This window comes from Equus asinus, chromosome 23 (genome assembly GCF_041296235.1).
Source record: "Equus asinus isolate D_3611 breed Donkey chromosome 23, EquAss-T2T_v2, whole genome shotgun sequence".
NCBI classification, from domain to species: Eukaryota; Metazoa; Chordata; class Mammalia; order Perissodactyla; family Equidae; genus Equus; species Equus asinus.
The window spans coordinates 42,255,161-42,283,120 of record NC_091812.1 but is presented as its reverse complement, the minus strand read 5'-3'; the positions used below and the strand labels follow the sequence as shown (position 1 = coordinate 42,283,120).

The 27,960-nt window shown below is 39.4% G+C and overlaps 2 protein-coding genes across 26 annotated transcripts in view; one reads left to right on the top strand and one right to left on the bottom strand.

Annotated features, from left to right (window-relative positions):
• The window catches only part of PTPRD (protein tyrosine phosphatase receptor type D), a 2,080,413-nt gene that overhangs the window by 1,579,982 nt on the left and 472,471 nt on the right, over nucleotides 1-27,960 (top strand). The window lies entirely within an intron of this gene.
• On the bottom strand, nucleotides 7-16,634 carry LOC106837517 (uncharacterized). Its single transcript, XM_070495697.1, has 5 exons — nucleotides 16,521-16,634; nucleotides 9,092-9,583; nucleotides 7,003-7,106; nucleotides 4,099-4,261; nucleotides 7-480 (listed from the first exon to the last, which is right to left on the bottom strand). The coding sequence occupies exons 1-5, from the start codon at nucleotides 16,632-16,634 to the stop codon at nucleotides 433-435; spliced, it is 921 nt and encodes a 306-aa protein (XP_070351798.1). The 3' UTR covers nucleotides 7-432.

The following is a 27,960-nucleotide window of genomic DNA, read 5'->3' as shown; positions in this document are numbered from 1 at the left end:
GCAAGTGTGTTATGGATGGCACAGGAAGGGTTTAATCACAGACAAAATACTGTAACTTTCAGCATTCGCTCTAATTTCTCATCTCTTCTTTACTCAGCCTAGAACTGACTGACCAAATTGAGCAGTTTTGCCATTCGTAGTCTCAGAATACAGCCTGTTTTAGGGCAGTACAGGGATAGAAAGGAGAAATTATAACAGGCGCCTTGTTCCTTGCTCCCACCACTTGGTACGACGTAGGATATTTCCTAGAGCCTGAGACTCACCAGGCAGGAGGTCCCTTGATGGAGCAAAAAAAGTAAAAAGCATGGGTGTCAAGTGTCCTTTCAGGGCTGCTTCTAGATGTCTGACCACTGGTTTCTTTGCCAAGAGGAAGGCAGAAGAAAACATCTGCCTGACTTGATTTGCTTTCGTGCTTCTTGATATCAGACGTTGTTAATAGTCCCAGGTTGGTTCATGTCTTTGCATGGATAATGAGCATAGCTGAGTTTAAAAAAAACAGAAGGAAGAAAGAAATTGTTAAATTTTCCATCATCTGCTGCTCTTCATATTGGTCTTAACTCAGAATCTTTGGAATTTCTTTGTTCTCTTCCCAAACATAGTCATCTGTCACAAGAACTTTCAAGGTGTGATTAGACATAAGTTTGCATAATTTCCCACTAACTCCATCCAGTGCATTCTCATATTTATAATAAGTTACCATTCCAATCAACAGATCTATACCAATAAGTCTAGCCATGGGACACATCTTGGCAGTAAGTGCTGTGTATGATCCTTCATCCTATTCCAGTAGAATGTTTATTTAGCACAAGAGAGATTCAAAGAATCTGCTGTTTCAAAGGAATTAACACTCATATCTTGGTAGAAGAATCAGAAGAAATAAAACAACTATTCGAGGAGATGATCCTTTCAGGGTGGTTGTGATTCAACATACAGGTGATCCTAGGAAAACCTTCTGGCTAAGAAAAACACACAGTTTTATTCAGACAATTATAGAGTTGAGGGTGTTGCTGGTAAAGAGGTAGAAATTTGGAATGGAAAATGGATTCAGGCAGCATGCCATTTGTGGTGGGCTTTGAAGGCTGGTAGAATGTTTGGACTTAATTTGGTCAGGATTTACAAACCACTGAGTTTTTTGAGCTCGGAAAAATTACATAATCAAACTTGTGCTTTATTAAAGTTAATTGGGCAGAAGAGTGGGGAATGAATTGGGGCCAGTCAGAAGAAGGTTGAGACAAGAAGAATACACAAAAGATTATTATTGGACTGTCCAAAGAACACTAGAGACATTTGTATTGGCAAGATGGGTTATTGGTGGTGAGAAAAGCAGACAAACCGTGACCTTGAAGAACTGAAAACAGATAAATAACTAAGCAAGAATGGTGTTTCTATATTTATAAAACAAGCATTGACTTGAATAGACTATTTAAAGTAATCGTACATGTGGGAAAGAATAGTTTCTGATTTGCATCATTAAATTTCTGTTTAGTGTTTCTAGCAATTTTAGAGATGTGGCCGATGAGTTTTGAAAATCAGGAGGATTTGGAATAATACGTGATTATATTAGAAAAAAACCATTTACAGACAAATGAATGTCCTGTCCACCTAATAGAGAGTACATACATAGTTAAAAATAAAAACTTCAGTACCAGTCAGAAGTTGAAGAATTTTTCCTACTAAACCGATCAATTATTTTGACATCTTGTGGGAAACCATGAAACTTTGTAATTACTCTCATTAAGAACTCTGTGGAACTACGAATCCATCCACTTATGTTCAGATTCTACTATTTCTTGTCTGTGACATTTTGTTGTGTTTTAATTAGTGAGGCCTAACTCTGACCAAACTCTGTGTCACTGTACCCTGTCAGCTCAAGCCCAATAAGATTGAATATTAAGGTGACATCTGACCAGCCACAGTGGTATCTAAGTCCATGTTGTCATCCATTGATTCGATTCATTCAGCAGACATCTTTTGAGATATGCTTATAGTCCAGGTTCTGTGCTTATTGATGGTGATATAAAGAGTGTGGAGATGCTCACAGCTTAATAGGGTACAAATACACACAACAAAAATGCAGAGAGAGAGGAAATAAGAAAAAGAAAAGAATATGAGACCAGAGACAAGGCAAATTCGTTCTCCTTAGAGGATTGCAGGAAGCTTTGTAAAGAAAGTGATATTTTACATAAAAAGGGCATTTGACAACTAATTCATTTCTTCTCTCTCTTCCTATCTCCATCCTTCCCTTCCTCTACTTCCTCAAATATTTATGGAGTACCTGTAGAGCTTAAAGCACTATGAGAAGAGTTTGGCTCCAATCAGACACAAATCTGCTCTCAAACAGCCAAGAGAGAACATTACACAAAGTATGTACACTCAGTAGAAATTGTTAAGTGACACAATTGACATAGAAGATAAGTATAGAAGTATAAGACAAAGATAGAGAAAGGTTTGAAAAGTGGCTGAAAAGTAGTAGTCTTGATGTCTTTGCTGTGCTCCCTGTTTTGAAAACTCTCCCTGAATGTGTGCAGAAGCATCCCCAGCTGCATTTGGGAATATTGCTGCATCGGGGAATCAAGACGAGATCTGGGGACTGAGATTCCAGTCCAGGATACGATGACTGGCTTGTCACTGGTCATTTATAATCCCCAGCCTGAGAAGAGATATACTCCCAGTTACACGGAAACCAACTTGTAGTATTTCGCTTCTGAGTGAGTTTCTGAAAATCATTTTCTGAAACGCTATTTGAAAGAAGCTTGAAAAATAATTTCATGACTGTATGGCTTTCTTGCTAAAAATGTGAAAACTGAACTTGGTTGGTGGACACAGAAGTCTTATTAGCTTTGAAAAAACTGCTCTCGTTCGGGTTCTACCCTCGTTTTTTCCCCCCTCTCTTCCTAACCATTGAATCTTGAAGCACCTTCTTTCATTAAGGAGATTCAGCACCCTCTACATAGTTGATTGCCAGTCATTAACATCCTGCAGCCTGTCCTAGTCTTGAAAGCTAAGAGCCAGCCTTGAGCAGGGGAAATTTTAAACAAATGCTGCCTTACTTTTCTATCATTCTCTTAAACAATATGAACTTTGGTTGGCCATGGACCCAATAATAAAATTGTAGTTTAAAATTTACTATCATTTCCAGGTTATGTCCCATGACATTGACATTCTATAGATATTGAAACCAAGCTTTTCCGCTTTTTAAGAGTCTTCTTATCCCTCCCAAGAAATATCTGTGATTCATTTCTGTGTGCCCTATTCTTGCGCCATTCAGCAAAATGAAGCTTGCTTCATCAGTTTTTTCTCTGTAGATTTCCCCTTTATTGAGTGATTAATTATTAACTTCCTGGTGACTTCTCAATTTTTTCTGTATTTTAAAATATTTCTTCATTTCAAAATTCTCTAGTGTAAGACACAAACACTAAATGGAACATAAGTAACTGCAATTATTTTCCTCTCCATTCAGCTTTGCCTTTACTACCAAAGACACGATTTGAAAAATGTATAAAAAATCATAAAAGTTTAAAACTTAAACACTAGGTGATTAGTTTCTTCAGTGAAAACACTAGCATTTAAAGGTTAAAGTGACAAAAAATTTGCTTATTCCTAACATTACTAATAAAGTTCGAAATTATGTTAACAATAGTTGTATTTTTAAAAGATGCTGCAAATACATAAAGATAGATGGCTTCTGAATATTTAAACACAGTAGATTTAAAACAACAAAACTGAAATACACTTTTATTGTTAGGAAATACTGAAATCCACTGCTTAATGTATCAGTTAATGGGACTTCTTGACAAAGCACCTGTTAAATTTTAGCTGACAGCCTGTCATATATTAATTATAAATAATTGTAATATATGGCTATCATAATGCATGCAACCAAAAAAAATAGAAAAGGTAATTAGAGTATATCCTTTGTTTTTCCCCTTCACTTCTTGCTCACAAGAAAAAAATGACCCCATGTTCCACTTGGGTTGGGATGGTGCCAATGGTTAATGGAATGCCCCACTCTACTAAAGAATTTAATGGGAATATCCATTTGTCACAGTCACATGCTGTAATCTCTAGTAGCAGAGCCAATGGAAAATAGCATCGTACCATAACGTCCTCCACACACTGCAGGTGAGGGTGAAATGCAGCAGCCAAACTGAACAGAGGCAGCGTAGAGTGCCTGGCCTTTCCAGGCCTTTCTTTAGAGAAAGACGTGGATTTCTTTTCTTTAAGAGAACAGTGCTGCCTGACAGCAACAAGAAACATTGTCCTGGAGAAAAAGAAGGTACATTTCTTTCAGATGGAGAAAAGTGTGAATATTTGCATAGCATGTCTCAAAACCTCTAACTACCTCTTTGTCTACTGGAAGCCCATCTGTTTGTAAAGAGAGCTTAGGTAGTGGAATCAGAAAGACCCAGATTAGGTGCTCATTTCAATCACCTCCTAGTTCTGAGTTTGAGCTTTAGAACCTGAAGAATGGGAATATCAGCACCTAAACTTGCGTACTTACTGGTAGAATCCAAAGGACTATATGATTCAGAAAATTAGCATCGTGTCTTCCGCCATGCTTCACAACTCAGGTGGCATTATAGTGTAGTCTGATTACTTTATATGTGGATAGCTTGTGTTCCCAAATGAGTTAAAATATTGTTTAGTTTAGGGACTATATTATCTCTATATATTTGTTTTATCTTTCTCACATGTCAGTTCTGTGTTTGGGACAAGAAGGAAGCTACTGAGAAACGCTGTATGAATTAAATTTGAAAAGTTCTCTGAAATAAACATTTTAACCCATGTAGAGATTAATATTTATTTGAAGAGTAAATCCATTCATTATTATTCCACTTATGCATTAGCAGCAAATTTAGACACAGCTAGCACCTATAGAAAGAGGTCTCAGATACTCATTTCAGTGCCTTATGAAACCGTTCACTCTCTTCAGAGTACGTCACTGGAACCTAGATCGTGTTTCTCCATCTAACTGGATTTAATACAAACCACTGAAGCCCTCACAAAGAAAATATGATTGCAACAATTATTCAATTCTTTGATTAATAATTTATAATCAGAATAGAAGTAAAAACACAGGGTTTGAAGTCAAACAGATGTAAGTTCAAAATTCTAGCTTGGCCACTCACTAGCTGTGTCAGCTTGGCCAAATTATTTACCCTCTCTGTTTCTGTTTCCTCACTTAAACAGAGCTAATAATACTAAACTAGTACGGCATTGTTAAGATTAGAGGGGAGGCAGTGGCTTTGAAACTTTTTCTTTTAATCACTAGCCACATGATCAGAACATAAGTTTACAAAACAATACTTAGCACATATAGTGCACTCCTCTTTCTTTCCTTTCCTATTTTCATTTATTTTGCCTGAAAATTTGTTCCTGACCCACAAAAGGTCACGATGTGCCTTTTGAAAAACAGTGAACTAACATGATGTTTAGTACCTAATACAAGGTTAACAAATGGTTACCATTACTGTTGTTATGATTATTTTTAGTCTTCTTTTTAGGATGCTTCATGATAGATGAGAGTAAAATCTTTCGAGTACTTCTAGGAACTAACTCCCTTGGATGGAGTCCAAAATAGACTCATACTCATCGTATGCTGAATTATGCACTAGAGGGGGTTGTGCTATAGCAAAGCTCCTGTGTGCTATTCATCACAGAATGTTAGCGCTGGAAAGGAACGAAGAAAGTGTCTAGTCCCATTGCTTCATTTTCCTTCATGGAAATATTTATAGATTTAAAATATTCTATACTTATTGCTCATTAATAAGTTGGAAAAATGGCTTCTTGGATCAAGAACTGGGAGGTAATCAGGAATAGTTGGGGGAGGGGACACCAGGTCATGATATCTGGGTTTTTGTTCTGCTTCTGCCACCAAATAATTGGGTCACCTTAAACTCTCAGGGTTTCAGTTTCCTTACCTTAAAATTGGGTGATTGCAAGAGATGATCTGTCGATAGCCAGAGAGATCTGGAATAGCCCTCCTCTGATGTTCTTTGACTTCTAATCTCCAAATGGCAAACTATCCCAGAGGTTGTATTAGAGTATTATGGGGTGCGGGTTTGTTATATATCAGCTCTGATATATTAATACATGTATATTGGGCTGAAGTCTTCTTCCCACCACTACTCACATGTGCAGAGAAAGTTTGGCTCCTCTGCTTTCTGTATCTCCTCTTACTCAGCAGCACCACTCTGAATAATGCTGTTTCTTTTGTATAATAAATAGCTCAGGGAGGGGTGTAGTGGTTAAGTTGGGGAGCTCTGCTTTGGTGGCCCAGGGTTCATGAGTTCAGATCCTGGGAATGGACCTATGCACTGCTCATCAAGCCATGCTGTGGCAGCATCCCACATACAAAACAGAGGAAGATTGGCACAGATGTTAGCTCAGGGCCAATCTTCCTCAGCAAAAAAAAAAAAAAAAAAAAAAAGCAGCTCAGACTCTCTAGTCAGCTCTTCCCACTGCTACTTATTTCTCCAAGACGTTTGGTTGTGGTGGGACAGGAACATCTATGTCCTCATGGTGTCATGTTGAGTCCTTTGGCTTGTGTCATTTACTTGTACTGTCCTCTGTCTCCTCTGATTTCTGGGTCTCTTTTCTGCTGCTTCTTGCTCACCTTGGTAACAAGGCTCATTGCTAAGTTCTCTAGCTAACTTTCTACCAGTGGGATAGGTTGCTATTTCTTCCATGATGCTCCCAGACAGCAGTCAGACTTCCCAGCTGGGATCTTAAATAAGGTTAGATCTGGTCAGATCTTAAATGAGGGATGAGTGTCTCTCCACCAAGGACAATAGCAGAGGAAAATTAGGGTTGTTAAAACTTTCTGTTTGTTCCTCTAACATCCAACTTTGCAAGAGGAAAATGGGACTCATCAGTTAATGGGAGAGAATGTGGCAATGAGAAAGCCAAATCAAGGTTTACAACTTGAGTGAGAATCACCCATGTGGAGGCTCAGAGTTCTGGATCCATCCTTAGGGCACAGGGGGTAGGTGTCCATCCTACCTGCTCAGCCTTTCAGTTCCTTGTGTCATCAGAAAGACTGGAGGGTAAACCTGGCTCTGCGGGCTCACACAGGAATAGATTTCTTCTTGATTTTCACTATAAGGCTAACCATAAAAAAAGAACAAGGAAGAGTCATGCCAAGATGTCCGGCCCCCCCCACCCTTAAATTGCTGGAAAACTAAACTTCATTTAGCAAGACTCCTTTCACAAAGATGTGACTTCTTTTTGGCGTGCACAGCAGGCAGAGGATTACTGACCAATCCTTCAGTGCCTTTCAGGAGCCCAGCATGCAGATGGTGGGAACAAATGGGCAGCGTGAAACAAGAGTCAGGATGCCGGATCATTAGGCGGAATCTAACGGGGTCTGCTTACCTTTGCTCTTTCAAAGACAGCCTTGAGCCTGCAGGAATAAGAACTGTGTGCAAATGTGCTGGCCTGAACACAGAAGGAGCAAGAAAGGTGGCTGGAGGCCCTGCCTTTGTTTAACCTTTCTGACCAAGTTGCTAAAAAAATTTGGCTAGGCTAAATCGTCGATGGTGGCTTCCAGTTGTTGACTTTTTCTACACGCTTGTGGTCCTAGGAGGAGTGAAGAAGGTTAAAATTCGCCTCTCAGCCGACAATCCACACAGTGTGCACTGTGGATGAAGGGTTCTGTGGATGAAGCTTGTGTAGCCCAACAACTGAGCGGATGTCTAGGGAGAGGGTTTGATGGTGTCCTTCAGAGAAGCCAGGGAGCACTGCATTTCCAACATCGTAAAAGCAAGTAGCATGGAAGCAAAACAAGAGTTATTACACTGATTAATTCGATATTTCCCTTTCCTCCTCTCTGACTCCAAAGTGGATCCTACAAGCATCTCAGAATGAGGCTGCCAAGGTGAACTGGGGCGGACACAAACTGTCTCATCAACGCGCGCTCCTTATATTATCATAACAGCTTTGAATGGGGCGCGACCAGCATTTTTTTCCTCCCGCGCGCCAGGACGCTGAGTAGGACGCTCCGGGGTGTGCATCTCTTAGGAGATGAGTGAATTTGTTAGAAGGGGTCTTTTCTGGCCTGGTGGATGGATCCTGGGGAGTGACGTCACCCCGCCCCCTCCTCTCCAAGAGTGTGTGTGTGTGTGTGTGTGTGTGTGTGTGGTGCGTCTCCCTCGCCCAGCTCTCCTGTCTGCCCCTCCTTCGTTCAGCTCTCTGGCCCTTTCAGTGGGTCAGTGGTCCAGATTCAGGCATTCGCCAGCGGGCGCCGCGGGCCTGGCTCTCCTGGCGCCCGGGCGCGCCCACACTCACACTCTGGCGCTGGCAACGCGCACACACAATCCCCCGGCGCTGGGGCACCGCGGTTCCGTGGGATCCCCAGCACGTTACGAGGATTTTAGAAATCACCCAGACAAGGAAACAAAGAGAGAAGCTTTTCCAATCACTTTCCCGAGCTTTTTCATTTAATTTCCCCACCAAACCATCTCGCCTCCAAGCGTAACCACCAGGTTCACGCCAGGTCCAAGGACTGGGCTGGACTGGCCATCCCACCTCCTGGCCCTCGACTCCGCTCGGGCCGGTCGCCAAGCGTCGCCTCGCCCCCTCTCCCCCGCCTCCCCACTACCCCCGCCGGCCTCAGTTTCTGGTTACCTCTCGCGTGCGCTTCACTTTTGGGGGGAAGAAGAGAAGAAGGGGAGGGAGGCGCTGAGGGGGGCAGCCGAGTTGCTATTTGTGGCCAAAGAATCCTCTTTAAAAGAAGCAGCAGCAGGAAGGAGGAAACAGGAGAGGCGGAGGGAGGAGAGGAGACGCGGCCCCGGACCCCCCAGCTGCGAGCGGCGGAGCATCGAGGAGCGGGAGGAGGAGGACGAGCAGCAGGAGGAGCGGGGAGCGGAGACACACAGCGGCGGCGGCAGCCGGAGCAGCGAGCGCTGGGCGAACAGGAGGAACGGGAGGAGGAGAAACCGCCGCGGCAGCCGCGGGCTCAGAAGGGCCAGGAGGACGGCCCGGGAAGAGGAGGAGGAGGAGGCGGAGGAGGAGGAGGCGAAGGGGGTAGGGGTGGAGGGAGGGCGGGGGGACGCGCTCCTTTGGATGCTGGATTTCGGGTTTTTGGACTCACTCGCTCACTCTCCTCCACTTCCTCGCTGTGGACTGGGCTGGCCGCACGAGGGCCGGGCGGCGGCAGCGACCAGGGGAAGCCCCGCGGCGGTGGCCGCAGCTCGGCGGGATTAAATTGGCCGCCCGGAGGCGGCGGCTGGGGCGGGCGCGGGCTGCGCGGCCGTGGCGGGGCGCGAAGGCGCTGGAGCAAAGTGCTGGTGGCGGCGCGGGAGGCGGTGGCGGCGGCTGCCCGGAGCCAACATGACCAGGTGAGTCCCCGGAGCTGACCCGGCCCGCCCCCTGTGTCCTCCCCTCTCCGCGCCTGGGGCTTGCCCTGAGCCTGGCTCGGGCAGCCCGCGCCTCCCGGGCCGGAGCTGCACATTCCCGCGTCCGCGAGCCCGGCGCCCCGGCCCCGGAGCGCACACAGTTTTCTCTTCTGAACCTCCTTGGGCAGAGGTCCTTCTCTGCACGGGTCGCTCTCGCTTGAAACCTCCGGCCAGGGAGAGGGGCAATGCTAGAGAAAGAGGGTGTTTGGATACACGTATTTGTGTGACCCTTGCTCTCTCCTCCTGGGGTGGGCGTAGTATTGGGGGAAATGGTGGAGCGGTGGGGCAATCCGACCCTACCCAGGGATTCTGCCACTGCCTCTATTTTTTTAAGAGGCAAAGATTACCGTGTTAAGGAGGGCTGGTTATGGTGAGGGGGCGATTTCTTTTTCTTTCCTCTGAACTAGTGGGGAGAAGGAGAAACAGCAGGAATCAAAGTCTACCCGGCTGCCATAGAGGAGGGGGATTGTTTTGGAGACCTTTCCACAGCAGAATCAGAGCTCGTAGTTCTGCTACGGGAATCTGTGTTCCTACACACTCATCCCGTAGGGAAGGGGGCGCAGAATTTCTAATGAAAAGCCCAAGTTGTAGGAAACAATTTAAAAGAAAGCCACTAATAAACCAAAGGTTCTTCGCTTTTCTATCGATTTACTATAGTTTTTATATAGGCATGTAGAAAACTTGCATTGTGTATCTGCGAGGTTGATTTTCATTTAAAAGCATTAACAAATGAAGTCAGTTTTCTTATGCTTTTAAAAAAAATCTTGAACCCTCTGTGTGAGCTTGGCTTTCATTAATTGGGTGTTCCAGGATTCTGAATAGTAGTTCCATTCTCCAAAACCCGGACTAACACAATCCACTTGTATTGTTTCCAGCTCGCCTCCCGGTACACGACTTGCCAAATGTCTCCTCTGCCTTCTCAAATTCTTAGGGCGATCCCCCAGACCAATCTACAGTTTGTGCCTTAAGCACCTCAGGAAGATTCCTGAGGGATCGCTCTCCCTGTATTTTCTGTTAAAGTTTATTCTTTTTTTCCCTTTATATGCCCACAGACACAGTGCCAGTGACTTGAGCATAGTGCACACATTTTGAGCCTCTCAGAGACTAGTAACTGCTTGTAACTTGAGACAGATTTGCTGTTGGACTTCCAGAGCTCGAAATGTGAACCTTCCTCTTTGGTGTGCTCTTTCTAGCCATCCTGTAGCACACATTTGGGGAGTTAGTTCTACCCTTGGTACTTCTGACCATTTTGACTATATGATCTCAGTTTCAAAGTGTACACACCCACTACTCAAAAAAGTGTACCCACCCGCTTTTTTTTGAGTAAAAGAGGGGTGATGCACCAAAACTTGAAATGTTCTGATTTAAAGGACTATTTCGATAATACCAACTTAAATATTATATTACGTTGGTAATATGATGATATCCTGGACAATGCTTCTTAGATATTATGCTTATTTTGAAAACATATTCAGTTATATGCCACAGATAGATATTATTTTATTGAACTAGCAAAGAGAGAGTAAATTTTGTGTGCTTGATGTCCCAATTCTTGAAACAGATGTCCTAAATGGACAATAGAAAGAAAATTTCCCTACCTCCCACCTCCCATAATTAGATACTGTACTTTGCTTTTCAATGGAGCTAGCAATTCTGTGACAGATTTCTTAAATTCACCCTCATGCTATCAGCTATTATTGTACTTTCAAAGTGTGAAATTGACAAGCTGGTCAGTTTCATGAATTCAGCTGTCAGATTATGTCCAGTTAAAAATTGCTAAAAGCTGTAAATGTGCCTGCTTGGAATTTTCTTTTGTAAAGGAAAGACAGCAAAGGGATGAGGATTAAGGGGTGTCATTAATTGTAGATCTTTTAAAATAGATGCACTCCAATGTGAGTTTTATCACTGGCTGTTGTTGGGAAGTACATTTAGATTTCTACTATTGTAAAAGTGGCATTCAGTTTGTATCTATATTTCATTTTAAATAGTGAGCACTTTGCATAGAAATAATCTATTCGTAAAGCCTTCAGTAATAGTAGTATAATAGGAGTGGGATTCAGAGGAAAAGTGTCTCTCGAATATATCTTAATATATATGAGTAATATATTACTTTTATAATAACATGTAAAGAGGTGGATGAATTAAATATTTTATTGTGGAGGTTATATAACACAAATTCTTCTTGGACCAATGCAGTTGTAGTTACTGAAGTGATGAAATGCAGTGATCTATTTTAATATATATGTATTTCAGTCGATAACCATGAAACTACTTTAAGTATTAAATACAATGATTTGATTTGCCTTTTAAATCATTTATTTAAAGCCAGAATATCTCACAGTGAGAGCTAAGAATTAGAATCCCTTCATCTGCTGCTATTTGCTAAGCCACTAGGGGCCTGTAGAACTGTTCTTATATCCAGGAGACATCCTTGTGTGGCATATGCAAACCCTTCCTAGAGAGACATTTAAAAAAAACTCAAGTAGGCAGTCCCCTAAGTTTTTGTTTTGTCCTTTTTAACGTGCTAACTCATAACTCTGATGTTAGTATAGACATTGATTGAAGGCTTTTTCAAGAACATTATTTAGAGCTGCTCTGAAACTGTGGTGGTGTAAGGATGGTTTTTCATACAGAGTGTAAGACATAGAAGAGGTGTTTGTGCAAATTCATATGTGATCCCAGTTTCTCAGTGTATGTCAAGGATAAACAAGTAAGAACGTTAATAACTTTTCTTTATTGGAGTGGTAAGGATATTATTTGCATAATGTCGGGTTAAAAGATAAGTGAAGCAGAATGACTTTAAGGAAAGTACAGTCATAGATGGATGGTGTGATTAAACTAGCTTTGTAAGTGCTGTGCAAGTTAGTGTGGAAGGAGAATCTGAGGCTGTGACTACCGTTTACTCAGCACTTGAGGGACCTGGACTGAAGATGCACTGTACATTTTTAAATGTCAGTTTCACAAATTTGAAATCGACCGGCCGTGGCGATCTTGATCGACATTAGGCAATAAGGTCAAGTATACTTACACTGTTCTTTTGTTGATTTTCAGTTTTTCAAACTGACAAGGGTGACTATTTGTAAAAGAGCACACGATAAGTATTTGCATATTGGATTTCCTTCAGACCAAAGTTGATTTATCAAGCCATTGAACAATTCTATTTTTAAAAGAATTCTATGGATAAGTAAGAATTCATTAACACAATCACATATGAAAAGTGCCATTTTAGGAAAGATGGGTTTCTCAAAGTGATTTTGCTTTAAAACTACCCTTCTTTAGTTTCAGTGTGTATTTGTGGGTAGTCTGAGAGTTGAAGAATATGTATGCTCTAACTTATGATCCTGAGAGCCTCAAACTTTCAGGCTCACATCTTCAAATCTATACATTTAACCTTTGGTCATGGGTATCTTTCTAATTCCCCATAGTTTCTGGGAATCTCGAAAATAAACTTTACCTTTGATGTAGTGTACTCAACTTAGTGGTCACAAAATATACTCTTAGGACTCTTATTATAAACACAGATTATGAGGTACTAAATATAAAGATATGGTTATTCAGTTTTCCAGAGTGGTCAAAGAATGTATCATTTTTTAGTATTTTCTTACAGGGACAGCAGTTTTTGCTTGAAAAGATTAGTAGTAAGTGAGTTATATTTTAAGCTAGGCTTACACTGAGTATCTTATTACCTTATGGCATTATTTACGTTTTCTTTGTACTATTTAGTTTTTTTTAAAAAAATCTTTCAGGAAAGCTATTTACTTGTGATGGCACTAAGGCAACTTGCAGCCTCAGGCCAAGTCAATGTTTGAAAACATTTCTTTGTATATTATCAATGATTTGCCAAGAAAGAGCAAAGAGAAGCGTTGTTCTCTCTGAGAACTACAAGACTGAGGATTCCTATATAACACATCAACTGAAGAAATCTGATAACGTGGAAGAAGATTGCTTGGAAGGGATTTGCCAGTAAATTTGATTCCAACAAACATAACTTGCTTAAGCTTCTGTAATTTCATAGCACAGTGACATTTCCACCAAAGGATACGTTTGTTTGGGGATATGTTTTCTATATGGATAATCTCATTTGCTTCTAATTAGTAATTGGTAATACTTATTAAAATGTCATGCTTGGCATGCATTTGTTTTCACAATTAAAGTGTTCAAATTCCCCCCCCCCTTTGTGTAAAAAATAAAAATGTGGTTCAGCTCTCCACAATTAAGGCCTTAAGAAAGATAGATATCTAAAAGAATACTGGCTTGTGCTTTCTGACTGTTCATTATGTGAAATTATAGCTTCTGATGGAAAAGTCTAGCATTTTCTTTTTGTCATAAGTCTTGGGGAGGTCAAAGAGCAAATGCTTATGCGCTACAGCAGTCTCTGACCTAACGTAATCTAAATAATAAAGTCCTGACGATGGTGCTATACTGAAGTATTCATGAAATAGAATTCTTACGAGATGTATTTCACAAAATTACATTGAAGGTCTGTGCTCTTTGCTTCCACTTTAATGATTTACCCATTTGCTTTCATGTAATCAATAGTCAGTTTACATTTTTTTCTCTTAACATTTTATTTATATGATATTTTCAAGACTTAGGCATTAAAGTAATTTAAGCATTATGTCCTTATATACGGTCACATTCCTCAAAGCAACTTGTTGGGAAAAAAAATTGATTAAAATAATGCCTGCAGTATCCTGCTTCCTCTGTCTCAAACTAATTCATTCAATATCTTTCTGTTCATTATTTTCTATTTGATGCTCATATATTTAGTAGGATCATACCAATACTTCTCAGTTGGTCCGTAGCTTTTTAAAATTACAAAAAAGAAAGGTAAAACTGAACTTTTTCTCAGCATTCGAACCTCTGCTGTTCCCCAGATGAAATCCCTATGTGTCATAGACCAGTAAATTATATGGAAGAGGTGACAACTTGGAAAGCTAAGACAACTGATTCTGTCTGTAAGTCAGCAGATCAGATCTACCAGTAGAAAAATAGTGTTGAGACAACGTCAATGTTCCCGGTTCCCCACCTGCAGCAAAGGAGCCTTGCTTTCCTTTACAAATGGCCTCTCTTAGGTGGTGGGCAGCTCCTCTTTAGTTCCTTAAGCATTTATAACAAAATATTAGAGCCAAAGCAGCCATCTGAGGCTGGGCTTTCTTCTAGTTCTTTGAATTCACTGACCAGAAACACCGCTTAACTTTGACATTCAGATAACAATGTCAGGAGCATTGTGACCTTTCCCACATTGCTATTTATTGGACTTAAACATTGTAACTCTGTCAGTTTCATGAAATTGATTGAATTTATAAATTCTTAATTGTCTCTTTCTTTTAACAGCCCTGGAGCTATGTTCTTTAATGTAGCACTAGCTAACTAAATTGAGGTTTGTGAATTGCATTTAGGAAATAGCACTTGTCAGTATTGCTTTGGGATTAGGAGATATTGTACTTTCAAATATTTAAAATGATCATCGTAATCATTGGGTCACGGGTAACAAGAGACTTTTTTAAGCCTTGGCAAATGAACTACTTATATTAACGTAAAGATTTGTATTAGTACTGATCTTATAAATAATTGAAAATCACTTGTTAGTCTTAATCATGCAGGTATATAATGTATATAAAGATGAGAGTAAAGATTGCAAAATCTCAACCGGCTTCCTCCTTTTTTTTTTTTTTTTTTGCTACAGTGAACACAAATTTGAGGCAAGAAGAGCTGAATTTATACCTTAGTTTTGTCGCTTATTATCTGTGGCAACTTGAGGGAAGTTAATTAACATTTCAGGGTTTCAGTTTCACCATCTGTAAAATGGAAAGAATAACCATAGATGTGATGAACATCCAATTAGATAATGAGAATTTGCCTTATTTTGTATTTTAAAGAAAAAAATTCCTAGAAGTAGGAATCATGTAATGAACGTGCTATCATTCAGTAACGCTATCTTCCATGATCAAGATCTGCTATCTTTAGCTATCTGCTATAAATTATTGCTACCTGACTTAAAAATCAAGACGTTGGATGTGGGTGTTTTGTGTACATTGCCCAATTTGTGTTCTGTTGTGCACATGCTGTAATTACTATAGATGCTGGAACCACGTTTTCCTGTCGAGCACTTTACTGAAGTCTGTACGCATCAGTATGCCATAGTACCCTATTTATCTCAGAAAGCTTTTAAAGCAAAAGCTAGAAATGATTTTACCTAGAATGTACAAAGAGAAGATTTTTCTCAAAAGTCAAAAATGTATTAATAAATTCCGGATGATATTTGATGTGGAGCCGCAGTCCAGGGGAAGAAATGTTTAGAAAAGCAGTTAATTAAAATACTGAACCAAAGGAATCACCATTTTTTTTCTTTAATGGTAGTGCATCTTAGAAAGCTCCTCAGCTCTTTGCCAGTGCAGCTGTCCTTCCCTGAAAGATCAGGTTTCAAGAGCAATGATGGATGGTGGGTGCCTGTAGCCAGTTGTGGGGTTTGCTCTGAGGTCAAATGTATTGATGGAGGATAGGAATTTACAGCCTTCTGTCTCTCCCTAAGATCCGCCAGTACAATTTCACAGAGAAAAATTAGACTAGACACATCAAATGCTGATCCAGGGCCCCATTATAGGTCAAAAAGACATTTGTTTTCAGTGTTTAAAATAATTTTTTCCTTTATGTCCCTTCCTAATTCTCCATCTTGACTAAAGGGACTAATTGAGCATATACTAATGGTTTCTTACTACACAAACAGACCCTGACCGCCCTGGGAAGTCGAGTTCAAACTACTTGTAATAGTAACACTCGAAATATTATTAAAGGATTTTAAGACAGCAGCAGAATATTTCTACTAGTTTTGACTTTTCTGGTTGAAATACTTCAGTGGATTTTTAGATACGTGATTCTATATCTTACTTTAAATAGATCTATCAAGATTATTTGGCTAATTGGGAATAATATAATCTATTGGAAATGTCTTAAATGTTCTAAATCTACTTGCTGGCCAGGTAGTAATTTTCCTTTTTTTTCCTGAGGGGGGAAAAATGAAGAAATTCTAATGTTTTCCCAGAGAAATAAATTTTGGGGAGCATCTTCCATTGGAAACATCCCATGTATGGAAGTTGTTCTGGGTTCCTTTTTTGACCCCACCTTCTTTATAAATATTGTTTCCTCTTCATTTGATGTTTTGGCCTCTGTCTGAACCTCCATTCTAAACTGTTTTATTGTTGATTTATCTGTGGCCCTCTTCAGGTCGCTGTCCATACTGTCTGCTGGAGTATTCCTATCCACTTCTCATAGAAGCAATGATATCTGTACAGATGACCCTCAAACTAAGTTTCCTAACTTCTCTCTGGAGTTACAGGCTTGAATTTTTTATCTGCTTGTTAGATGGTTGAGAAATAGAAGGCTCCCGTGTATCTCAAACTCTGCATTTTATAAACTTAAAATAATCTTCCATCCGTACTTAGATCTACTTCATTTTTCTTGGTACCTCATCATCTGATTTATCCCTGAACTAGAAACTTTGATGTCGTCTCTGCCTCCTTCCCTCCTTTCATTCTTTCCTCCATCCAGTTGTGTAGGTTCTATTCCTGTAATCCCTTTGAACTTTATCACTTCCTTTCCCTTTTTACCTTTATCATATTATTTAAATGCTCAGCACTGCATGCATGGCTTCCTATGTGGTCTTGGTGTTTTCTCATTTCTCCTCTTCAGTTCCTCCTGAAAACTTTTGCTTTCTGAAATGCAAGCCTTCTCCAACCTGCATACTCAAGGGATGAATCCTCAGCACAGCAGTCAGAGCCCTTTGCAGCTAACCAGTTAACCCTAACTTGTGTGTGCAGCTTCCTCTCTAACCATCGCCCAGGTGCCCTGTCCTCCTGCAGTATCAGAGTCCCTGTGTCAGGGAGAAAGAAGCCTCTGCTCTCAGGCACCTCTTTGGTTCTGCCACTACTGTTCCTGGAATCCCGTTTCTCTCCTTACCAGCTGTCCTAACTTGCATCCTTTGAAATCCTTCTAATCATTCTCTCATATTCTAATGCTCAGCCCAAGGGCTGTGTCCTTTTCTTTGAGTATAGTTTGAGTTGAATTTAATTGAAATCATGAATGCAAAGAATAATGATCCATTTGAAACCTCTGATAATGCTCAGGACACTGAAATAGATGGAAAACAAATTCTTTTCAATTTTCTTGATATTAGAAGTTCAGTAGTGGTGGTTGATGTGTGAAGTCCTAATAGTGCTAGTTGCTGCAATTTACTGAGCACTAACTATGTGCCAGGCATTTGACATAGCACTTTACTTCAGTGTCATTCTTAATCTCTAAAATTAACTCTGTAAGTCAGATGCTTTTATTATTACCAATTTATTCAAGAAGAAGCTGATTCATAGAGGGGATTTTTTGCCCAAGGTTGCATAGCTGGATATAATAAAGATGGAAATTAAAGCTAAGATTTTAAGTCAAGCAATATTACAACCCCAGCTTTTATCCACTCTATTCTTAACCCCTCGGTATATTCTGACATGAATTAAAAAAAAAAATCATTTCGCATATACCAGGCAAGTATACCCAAAGACACAGTGCTTTCTTGGCCAAAATTCTGGAAGACTCTTAAGCATTATATAGGTTGTCCCTTTACTGTTTCTGAAGAATCTGTTCTGTTTCTCTGCTTGCGACTGGAGGCATTTGAATTTTTTTTTTTTTTTTTTTTTTTTTTACTTAAACTGTTTGGACTAGATGACCTTTTTTGGCAATTGCTTTCCAGCTCTAAAATTCTATACTTTCAGGCTAGTGACAGCATACTGAGCTCTGGGGTCAGTCCTGGAGCGGAAGTGGTTAAATGGAATATTTCTACCAAGAATAGTTTTTAAAATCACAGAGGCTGGCATCTTCATAGCTGCCCAACAGGCAAGGAATCAAAAGCATTTTTATAAAGAGAAATATAGATCAGGCAGGGCTATCTGAAGAATAGCTTCCTGTCAAAGAAGTCAAATTATGCCGAGGACTGATATGTATGCATTTTATTTATTGGCAGCCTGCCTTCTTCTGGGAAATTTTGTCAATTATAATGTCTTGTAAAATACTCTGTTTTCAGTGCTCACCTGTTAATTTCGTTATCAATAACGGATGGATGATTTGATGTTTTCCCCCATTTAACCTATTTTATAAAAGTTTAGCTTTTTTTCCTTTTTGGTAAGGCCTCAGAGGCCTATTTCTGATTAATTTTGGCTTTGTAAATAATACAATACAGGATGTGACACTTGTTTGATGACTTGGAAAATTATTTTTTCTCTGACAACAAGGCACCGTGAAGTTTTAAATCAGACGTGGTACATAAAATAAAGTTACGCGGAAAACGCTTCGGTCTTTTATGGCTCTTACAGTGTGTCAACAATTAAGCCTCCTTTGCGCAGCTTTCCGAAACTGCTTCTCACATGCTGTCCTATTTAGCCCCATGTTTTCCTGTGAGTTAATCTATAAGCGCAACCTCCTAGAAGCCTGGAGCATTTGTACTGCCTTCTTTGGGGAATGTGTAGTGAGGGTTCTTCCATGGTTAGAGTCTTAATAAATGCTTTTTTACTGTTTTATTTATTTGTTTTTCTTCTCCCCAAAGCCCCCCAGTACATAGTTGTATATATTTTTTTTTTACTTGTGGGTCCTTCTAGTTGTGGCATGTGGGACACCGCCTCAGCATGGCCCGACGAGTGGATCCGAACCAGCGAAACCCTGGGCCACTGAAGTGGAGCACAGGAACTCAACCACTCTGCCACAGGGCCAGCCCCAATGAATGCTTTTTGATGATAATAGTTACAAATTAAGAATGACAAGTTCAATGAATGTTGTTATGTGTATTCAGGTACTACTTCAGGAAATGATTGCCTCAGTGTATTTGAATCTGATTTTTACAATTGTCCAGATTCAGCTTGAATTTGATTTATTTTTACCAAAAAAAGTTAGGAAATTTATAATTTACATTTTGATTTTAAATTTATCTCTTAAAATCTTGTTTTCTCTAAATAATCTCTTATTATTCCAAGCATACCACAATAATTATTAACTTCCTTTCAATTACCTTTTAATATGTTGGCTTACATTTGTTGGCAAGGATCCCATCATCTTTTGCCTGGATTGCAGCCTCCCAGTGTTTAGTTGCGAGCTCACTATAGTTGCTTCTTCAGTTCTGCAACCAGCATGATTTTTAAGAAACTCAACTCTGGGGGGCTGGCCCTGTGGCATAGTGTTTGGGTTTGGCATGCTCTGCTTCAGCCGCCCATGTTTGTGGGTTTGCATCCCAGGTGCAGAACTATACCACTCATTAGCCTTGTTGTGGCGGTGACCCACATACAAAATAGATGAATATTGGCACAGATGTTAGCTCAGGGTGAATCGTCCTCACCAAAATAAGAAAAAAAGAATCTCAAATCTGATCATGTCTTCTCTCTCCTTCATATATTCCAGTGGCTCCCCATTCTCCCTATATAAAGCTTGAAACACTCAGCAAAAGTCACCTGACCCTGATGTCCTTACCCTGCCTTGTCTCTTTGCCACCTTGCCATTCTTATTTTCATTTTTCTCCTCCCCTCTCCTTCCCCCAGCCCCAACACACATCCATTCCAACCATACTAAAGTATTTGCTTTTTCCCAGATCCACTACTTTGACCCTTCTGTCTGTAGTTTTGAGCATGCATTCTCTCCTTCCATGTGGAAAGTCCCTTCCTCTTCCATTTTTGCCCAACTCATCTCTTCCTTCAGGTCCTCCCTGGCTGACAATGCTTCCAGGAAGCCTTCCCATCCTTCCAAGCCTGGATATCCTTTCTCTATGCAATAAAAGAGCACCAAATAAATTCTACAGATAGCATCTATCATAATGCCTTGTAATTGCTTATTTATGGTCTGATTCATCACAAATTCCTTGACGCCGAGATCTAAGTCTTGTTCCCAGTGGTATCTCTAGCACCTAACCCATTGCCTGGCCTAGTGTACTAGTCATATTGGCACATTGTTGTTGAGTACTTTGTGAACAAATCACTGTGCCCAGAAAAATCAGAGCTAAAGTAGTTCATGGCCCAAATCTTCTAGCCCATATGTTTAATATTTAACTCTACAATTTATGATAATATGGTTAGTTGCTTTTCAGTAATTAATTTTATTTTATTTGAGCTAAGTTCCACTTACCTAGTTCCCTACCAAACCAAGACAAAGCCAAATCTGAGTATACTGTGTATATCTACTCATATGCCACTAGACAAGACAAATCTGCCTTTACATCTGGCTGTGGTAGGAGTTCCCAGATGCACTTAATTCTGACACATGGTCATTACTGAACCAAAAGCCATTGCCTGGCATGGTTATAGCTCGTGTTTGTTTTCGTTTTAAGGGGCCTCATCCAGGCTGCCAAATGTACAACAGGTGCCTTAGTTTTATACTTGCCAATCTGTTGTTATTCAAATGACCGCCCTAACAGAGACTAATGGTATCTAATAAAATTGATCTCAGTTCTGGCAAGCCAGGCTCACAAGAGCAAAAGTGGTAGGAACTGCGGTGTGTAAATATGCTGGTGGTGAATGTGTCTGGTGAAGCAGACATTTTTCAGAGGTGACATATGTCTCACACATAGGCCCCTTGTATATGTTTAGCCATGGATATTTTCCGCAGCTCAGTGTTACTGGAACACTAGAATTTGTAACACCTAATCTTATTTTAGATGCACTTGCTGGGTGGCATGAGGACAGGACTGACTGTGCCAGCTTATCAATGAATGGCTGTGCCATGTCTGTAAGGCACAGCCAGGCAATCTTTTCATGCCAAACAGCTGGCATGTATGATGGTTTGTATTTCCCATCATCAGAAATTTGCCTCACTGATTTCATGAGGTCCTGTGAAGACATTAATATTAACAGAAATAGCCAGGAGAGGAGTGTTTCAGTTTGCAAATAGGAGCTAATGTTTGGACACTTTTGTTCTAACCGTGTGTGTGATTTTGTGGCGTTTTTTCCTGCTTTATAGAAAGCTGGTTTAAGGAAACCTTTACCACCAAAGAAAATAACCTTTTGACAACTGACCATCAAAACTCAAAAGTATAGGTGAGGATAAATGTTAGAACAAGGTCTCATAGGAATACAGAATTGCGTTTTTTCTTTCTCAAGGATTTTAGCGACCTCGTTTTATTCACTCAATCGTCCACTCTCCCATGAATGCATTCATTCTTTAAAGCTTCATACATTAAACTCTGCTAAATGCAAAGTACGATGGGACTATAAGGATGAGCAAAACAGTGCCAGGTACGGTTTACACTGACAAATACGCAGAGATCTGGAATCTTAAGATTTCAGAAAATTCATGCCAGCATAATGTCCATTTCCAGTTGGAGAGCTTTGTGTTGTCGTGTGGAAAAAAACCAGTCAAATTCCACCATGATAATGGAACTTACAGGTTTCACTAAGTAATAATAACCATCACTACTAGCGTAGGAGGGGGTGCTTAGAGCCTTGGCAGCCTAGCCACACTTCACTTAGCTCCACAGTTAATTGAACTCATCTAATTTCCTGTGACCTAGCATATAGAATAGTCCTTAGGTTAGGATTTGGCTATTATTAGACCATCTTTTTGTATTATTTATACCCATCCTACTTGAAAAAGGATTTGCAGCAGCTATTAAATCATATGCTTCATTATCCTTAATAAATCACCTTGGTAGAGCAGACAATGGATTATTGTACAGATGGTTAGTTTCTATGAGAAATTTTTTAAAATATGCATCTTCTTAGCCTCATTCTGAGTGATATTTTATTTCAAGGCAATTTTAAAATGATAGAGCCCTCTAAGAAGTATACCAAACTAGTCATTTAGTGACTATGGCTCATACTGAAAAAATGTATACTAAGTAAAAGGAATATAAATGTGATGAATAATTTTTAATAAATGTAATAAAAAGGCCTGTCACTCTTTCTGATTGTGTAAATTTTTCAAAATAGTTTTCATCATTTAGAAGAAAAGATGCACAACATTGTAGTAAAATTTTACAGTAGTAATGTTCTTTGCAACTGGAATTGAGAAAAATAATGAAATACACAAATAGATAAAAACTTGCAGCCGTAAGCCTGTATGAACACGACATTACTTAAAGGTAAGGGGGAAATAAATGATCTTTTAGATATTTTAATCATAAGACTCTTTTTCTTTTTGGATTATTTAGGTACCAGAGTGACAATTTACACTGTATTCTGTATCTCTAGGTGAGGACCAAACACAATTTTCTGTCTGTAAAATGGGCCACATTGTCATAGGGATAACTGGTTTTCAGAGAGTGAATGGGAAATTTTCCAAAGGTGCTAGAAAGGACTTTAGATTAAACCTCATATTGTTTTGTTGCGGAAACTAAGACCCCAAGAATTGAAGAGACTGCGTTGTTCCAGCTAGCCCTTCTACCTTGGTCTCTGGAACCCATGGCCATTCCTTTGTATACTTAACATTGCCCCTGTTATACTGCCAGAAACAGGGTCCTGGCCAATGGCTTGCTGGTTCTGAGATGGAGGAAGGTTCCACATCAGACAACATCTGCTTTGATGAGGAATCTACTGTCTTATCAGGACTCGGGGGAAAGAACAGGGGACAGATCTTTTTCATCCTATTTTTTTACCATAGGAAAACAAATCTCCTTATTACTTAATTAAAATTAAATATAACTATAATTTCAATTATTCTAGCTAAATTTCAAGTGGTCAATAGCCACATGTAGCTAGCGGCCATCATACAGAACAGCTCAGACACAGAACATTTCCGTTGTTGCACAGAGTTATATTGGACAACACTGATCCACCTGATTGGTCTGAAATGTTGATGTTTTCAAGGTTACACATGTAATAAAATAAAGATAGGCCATTACATGCTGAGAATACTCATTGATCTTAGTAGGAAAGAATGTACCTGCCAGATGTAAGTGAAAGATACTGTGTCTAGAAATACATCCTCAAGGAAAGTGAATTGATAGCCAATTCTGTGCATTTTGTCTAATGACAAATATGCATGCTTTTTGATTTTGTACCTGCTCAATGTGCCGAAATACGCTTCTATGGAAGTTAAATAAGGAAACAAATGATACTGTCAGTTCCACCACATCTCCTCAGATTTCTTCAGGGAATCTCTTCTGTTGTTTTCCAAGTGACTTTTGTCTGTTTTCAGCCATTTTTGCTGCAGAGCTATATGAGAAGGATTAAAGAGGGGCAATATGGTTGAAAGAGGGGACTCAGTGGTGATCATATAATCTAACATCCGAACAGGATGTTGTGAGAGAAGAGGATGCTCTCAATGGGACAAGAGGTGTAGACTAGGTTGTTCTAAGCGAACAGGATGGGTCTGATGCTCAAAGCTCTGTATGCGGAGCCCAGCAAATGTGTCTCTGTTAGGGTGATTGAACTGGGCAGGAGGGAGGCATGAAGGAAATCCTGGGGATGCAAAAGCATGGCCCACTCTCCTCTTGGCATCTTTCCTGCCGTCCTTTTGCTTCATTATGGTGCTCTTGAAATTTGTCAGAGATCAAGCCAATCCAATGTCACATGTAATTAACGCTGACAGGCACATGTCAGAACAACCTGTTAGAAGACATTGAACGAAATATGGGGGCAGATGAGGACCTCCAGATGCACCCCTGGCAAGCCAGTGGGGAAGCGAGGCAGAGTAGTAGAGGCAATACTAGGCCTGTACCTTAACCTGCACCTGTGCCCCCCCTCCTGCCCCCCAGGCAAGGGTTAAGGGCTCACCTTAATGTTTCTGTAGGGCTGTAATAGAGCAGTCAGGAAACGAGGAGGGATAAAAGTTGACCGACTTTGTAACAATTCCTGGAAACATAGCCCTACTTTCTCCTAACTGGCCTGTGTTTTGGTCACAGAACCTGAGAGAATTGTTCCCAAATGCCTTTCTCTTTTCTTTTCACATTGTCAATCTCTATCTGTTCCCACAGGGAGCGCCACAGGTGCTGGTATTTTAAGTGGCAGAGTTTGCATTTTGCAAGTAGATTTTTTTTTTTCATCTTTGCTGTAATTCTATGAAGAAGTTGCTTTATTTTGGATATGCCTTAGAAAGTACATAGCAACGGTTAGGTCTAGTTTTTCGTTTGTTTTTTTAATCAGTTCTGAGACTGTCTTTGTTGGTATGTACCTTGAGTTTCATAATCAAAATTAGCGAAAAGAGGTTTCTGAGGGATAAGCATTTTTAAAGGCAGTTGGAATGAATTTTTGTATTCAGCAATGCTTGCAGCTTTAAAAAAGATACAAAGGTCTCTGTTAGGGCCAGGGGATTGTATATACACAATGCTGAGGGTGTTTTGATGTATAATAAATTGGTGTTTGCTCAGAACAATGGACTGTCTCCCACCCCCCTGCCTAGAAAATTTCTCAGCTAAAATAATGATAATAATAATAATAAAGCTTGTTTCTATCTCTGTTATAAGAGATTTATTTCCTTACTGAGGAGATTCAGGGCAAGGATGGAAGTGCTTATGCTTCCTGCCATTTTCAGCTCCCTGTAACAGAGCAGGAGAGTGGAAGGTCTCCTTTAAGCCAATTAATCCACAAGAGCTTGGGGACACTCACCTCTTGCAAAGTCTTGTTTTTCAAGTCTTAACTTTTTATTGTGATTATATGTACCGTCTCTATCAGAAGCCGAGGGGAAAACAGGTTCCTCTTGTAATTACCGATCTAAGTCTTGATGATCGTAAGAATGTTGTGATAGGGCGGGAGCTGTCTAAAAGAGCCAGGCTTTTTCACCCAGGAGGGATTTAATAGTCCATGTCCTCAAGCCCACCCCACTGCACCCATGGCTTTTGCTCTAGGTAATAACGTAGAACTTGAATTTGTCATTATGGAAGCGATGCTGAGAACTCTCAGTTAAGAAGACAGGGTGATTCATACATGACAGTGATCCTTGTTGACAGCGTCTTTTGTACATATTGTTACATGCAGTGTAAAAGATGCAGTATCAGATCCAGTATGGTACTGTACTTAATTGATGTAATTGGTGCCAAAGGCTTGCTAAGTCCGTTAAAAGGGCAATTAATCATTTTCAATTGTTTAATTAGCTGAAAAAAGATTAGGGATGGGCATGATTAGTTTTCAGAACTATGTGGTTGATGTGTTAGTATTTTAAATTTATGTAATTATAGGCCTACCAAATTAACTGAGCCCCAGGGGTAGCCCACGTTCTGAGTAGAGACCAGAAAGGCCCAGAAATGTGGAACATTCCACCTGGATGTGTCTGACAAGTGACAGAGTCAGAAAAGATAGTTTGGTTTAGAATGGGGTGATTTGAAAGAAAACATGAACCCAAAGTACTTTTTCTAATGTACTGCTTGAAGGTAGTGGCCAAGTGATGCTGTTTCCACCTTTTTCTACCCTAACTTGTGTTCATCTGCTTTAAAGTCATAAAAGTAGTAGAACTTTGTTATAGAGAATTTAGAAACAACAGCAAAATGTCACTCATAATCCTGTCACCTGCAAACAATCCACTGTTCTGCCTTGAGTAAATTTTCTGGTCCTTTATACTATGTGTGAGTTTGCTATTCAGTACTTCATCAGTTAACATTTTAGCATCAATGTGTTTTTCCCATCTTATCTCATCATGACCATCATCTTTAATGGCGGCCCAGCATTTCATTGACTAGATGTGTCTATTTCCCTATTGTTGGACATTGTTTTTTATTTTTCCTCATTTCTCTCACTATTGCAAATATAAAGCTTTGAGGAACATTGTAATGGAGATAGCTTTTTTTATATTTTGCATTATTTCTCTTAGGAGTGGTATCAATACGTCAAAGAATATGAACATTATTATGTCTTTTGAAACATATGGTCAAATTGCATTCCAGAGAGGACAGATGTGCTAATAATGCTACCAGTAAGGACTGAGGATACCACTTTGTTTTCCCCTTGGCCAGTTTGAAAATTCTTAGTTAATAGGCAAAAAATTGTCTCATTATTGTTTTAATATGAATTTCTTTAATTACTAAAGTGATAGTTTCTCCCTAATGTTTGTTTGCAAGTAATTATTCCTGTTATATGAATTGTCTGTACATTTCCTTTGCCTAAGGGTTTTTATTTAGTTCATGTTCTCTATATATTAGGTATATTAACTCTTTGTCATGTGTGAAACAAACGTACTTTAAGTCTCTTTAGTCATCTTTTTTAGTAGTTCTTTTTACAGAAAGAATTTTCAATTGTAATTTTATATCATCAAAACTGTTGATAATCTTTTTCTCTATTATTATTCCTATTGCATTTAAAACTAGAAGATCTTTTCCTTTCCTAAGATTTTCATCTAGTTTTTCTGGTGTTTTATTCCTCTTGTTACTACTTTCCATCTGCTCTTCAGTCAAGTGGTTCCCAAACTTATATAGATGGAGAGATACCTGAAAGTATGAAGTAATCATGAACTATCATTATATTTATTTTTGGCATACAAACTAGGTACTGTTTTGTTAGGAAAAAGCATAACTAAAGCATATTATAAATTCACAAACAAGAGTTATATGTACATAGATTTAAAAAAAAAGAACTGCCAAACTAAATGGCCTGTTATATAATCAACCAGTGTTTTCCATTACTATTCATAAATTCATACTTTTTTTTCAGGCAGTTTATTAGAAAATAGTATAAACTTTAGGGAAATATCTATATTAAATTAATTTGAGTTGAATTTGAAAAGGAGTCTATTAGTTGGTTTTGAGAAGTGAAACATTTCCAAGCAGCTATTAGACCCTAGATGTTTCCAAAGAGAGGAATATAATTTGATAATCTTACCTTCAAATCATCTCTAAGTGATAGTAGTTGTAGTATGAAGCAAGCTTCTAGTAGACTTTTTTCAAAATTGCCGATTACTTATCCCCAAACTGAACAGTCCTTCCTTCCTTCCTTCCCCAATTATTTGCAATGCTCCTTTAAGAAAAAATCTTATTTGAAATCATTATAGGTTTTAAGATCTGTTTCTGATCTGCTTATTCAGTTTTATTTTTTACAGGTCCATGACTGAGTCGGTTACAATATCTTTCAATTACTGTAGTTTTTTTCTGCTTTTATGGCTTGTTGGGCTGAACTTTCCCCCTTACATTTATTTTTTTAACAGATTTTTCTTTAGTAATTTCTCTGGTTTATTCTTTGAAATGAACTTTAGTTGACCCTAAAATTTTGAGTTAGAAGCTAAGAAGCTGAAATTCAGATTTTACATAATATCATGCGACTTACTTATGTTCTGGGAAGTGAGCGTATTATATACAATGTAGTTGTAGTCAAATGCTTAATTATAGTGGGAAATCTCCACTTTCTCTTTACAGCCTCACAATAAAACAAGCAAACAAACAAAACTACTTTTGTTTTAAATAGCGCAGCCTTATTTAATGTAGAAGTTAGATATTGGATAATCTAACTAGGGTGAACTATTTTGACTTAAAATCCAATTTTCATGATTCTGGAATCTTGTCTTAATTAGTTTTATAGTTGGGAGAAAAACAACATTTAATCTGTGTATCACTCAGTTTCTCCTATCTTATCTTTCTATATGCTATTTTAAAAATATATTTTAATTAACATTCTGAATTTAG

What these genes read in the sequence shown, in the direction of transcription:
- LOC106837517 (XM_070495697.1), bottom strand. Translation starts at nt 16,634, where the DNA reads ATGGACAGCGACCTGAAGAGGGCCACAGATAAATCAACAATAAAACAG. An exon ending in AAACAATATTTATAAAGAAG is followed by an intron (nt 9,584 to 16,520) that starts GTGGGGTCAAAA and finishes CTCTTTCTCTAG; the next exon opens with CATTGCCCCTCTCCCTGGCC. An exon ending in AGTGTGTGGAGGACGTTATG is followed by an intron (nt 481 to 4,098) that starts GTACGATGCTAT and finishes TTTTAAACTCAG; the next exon opens with CTATGCTCATTATCCATGCA.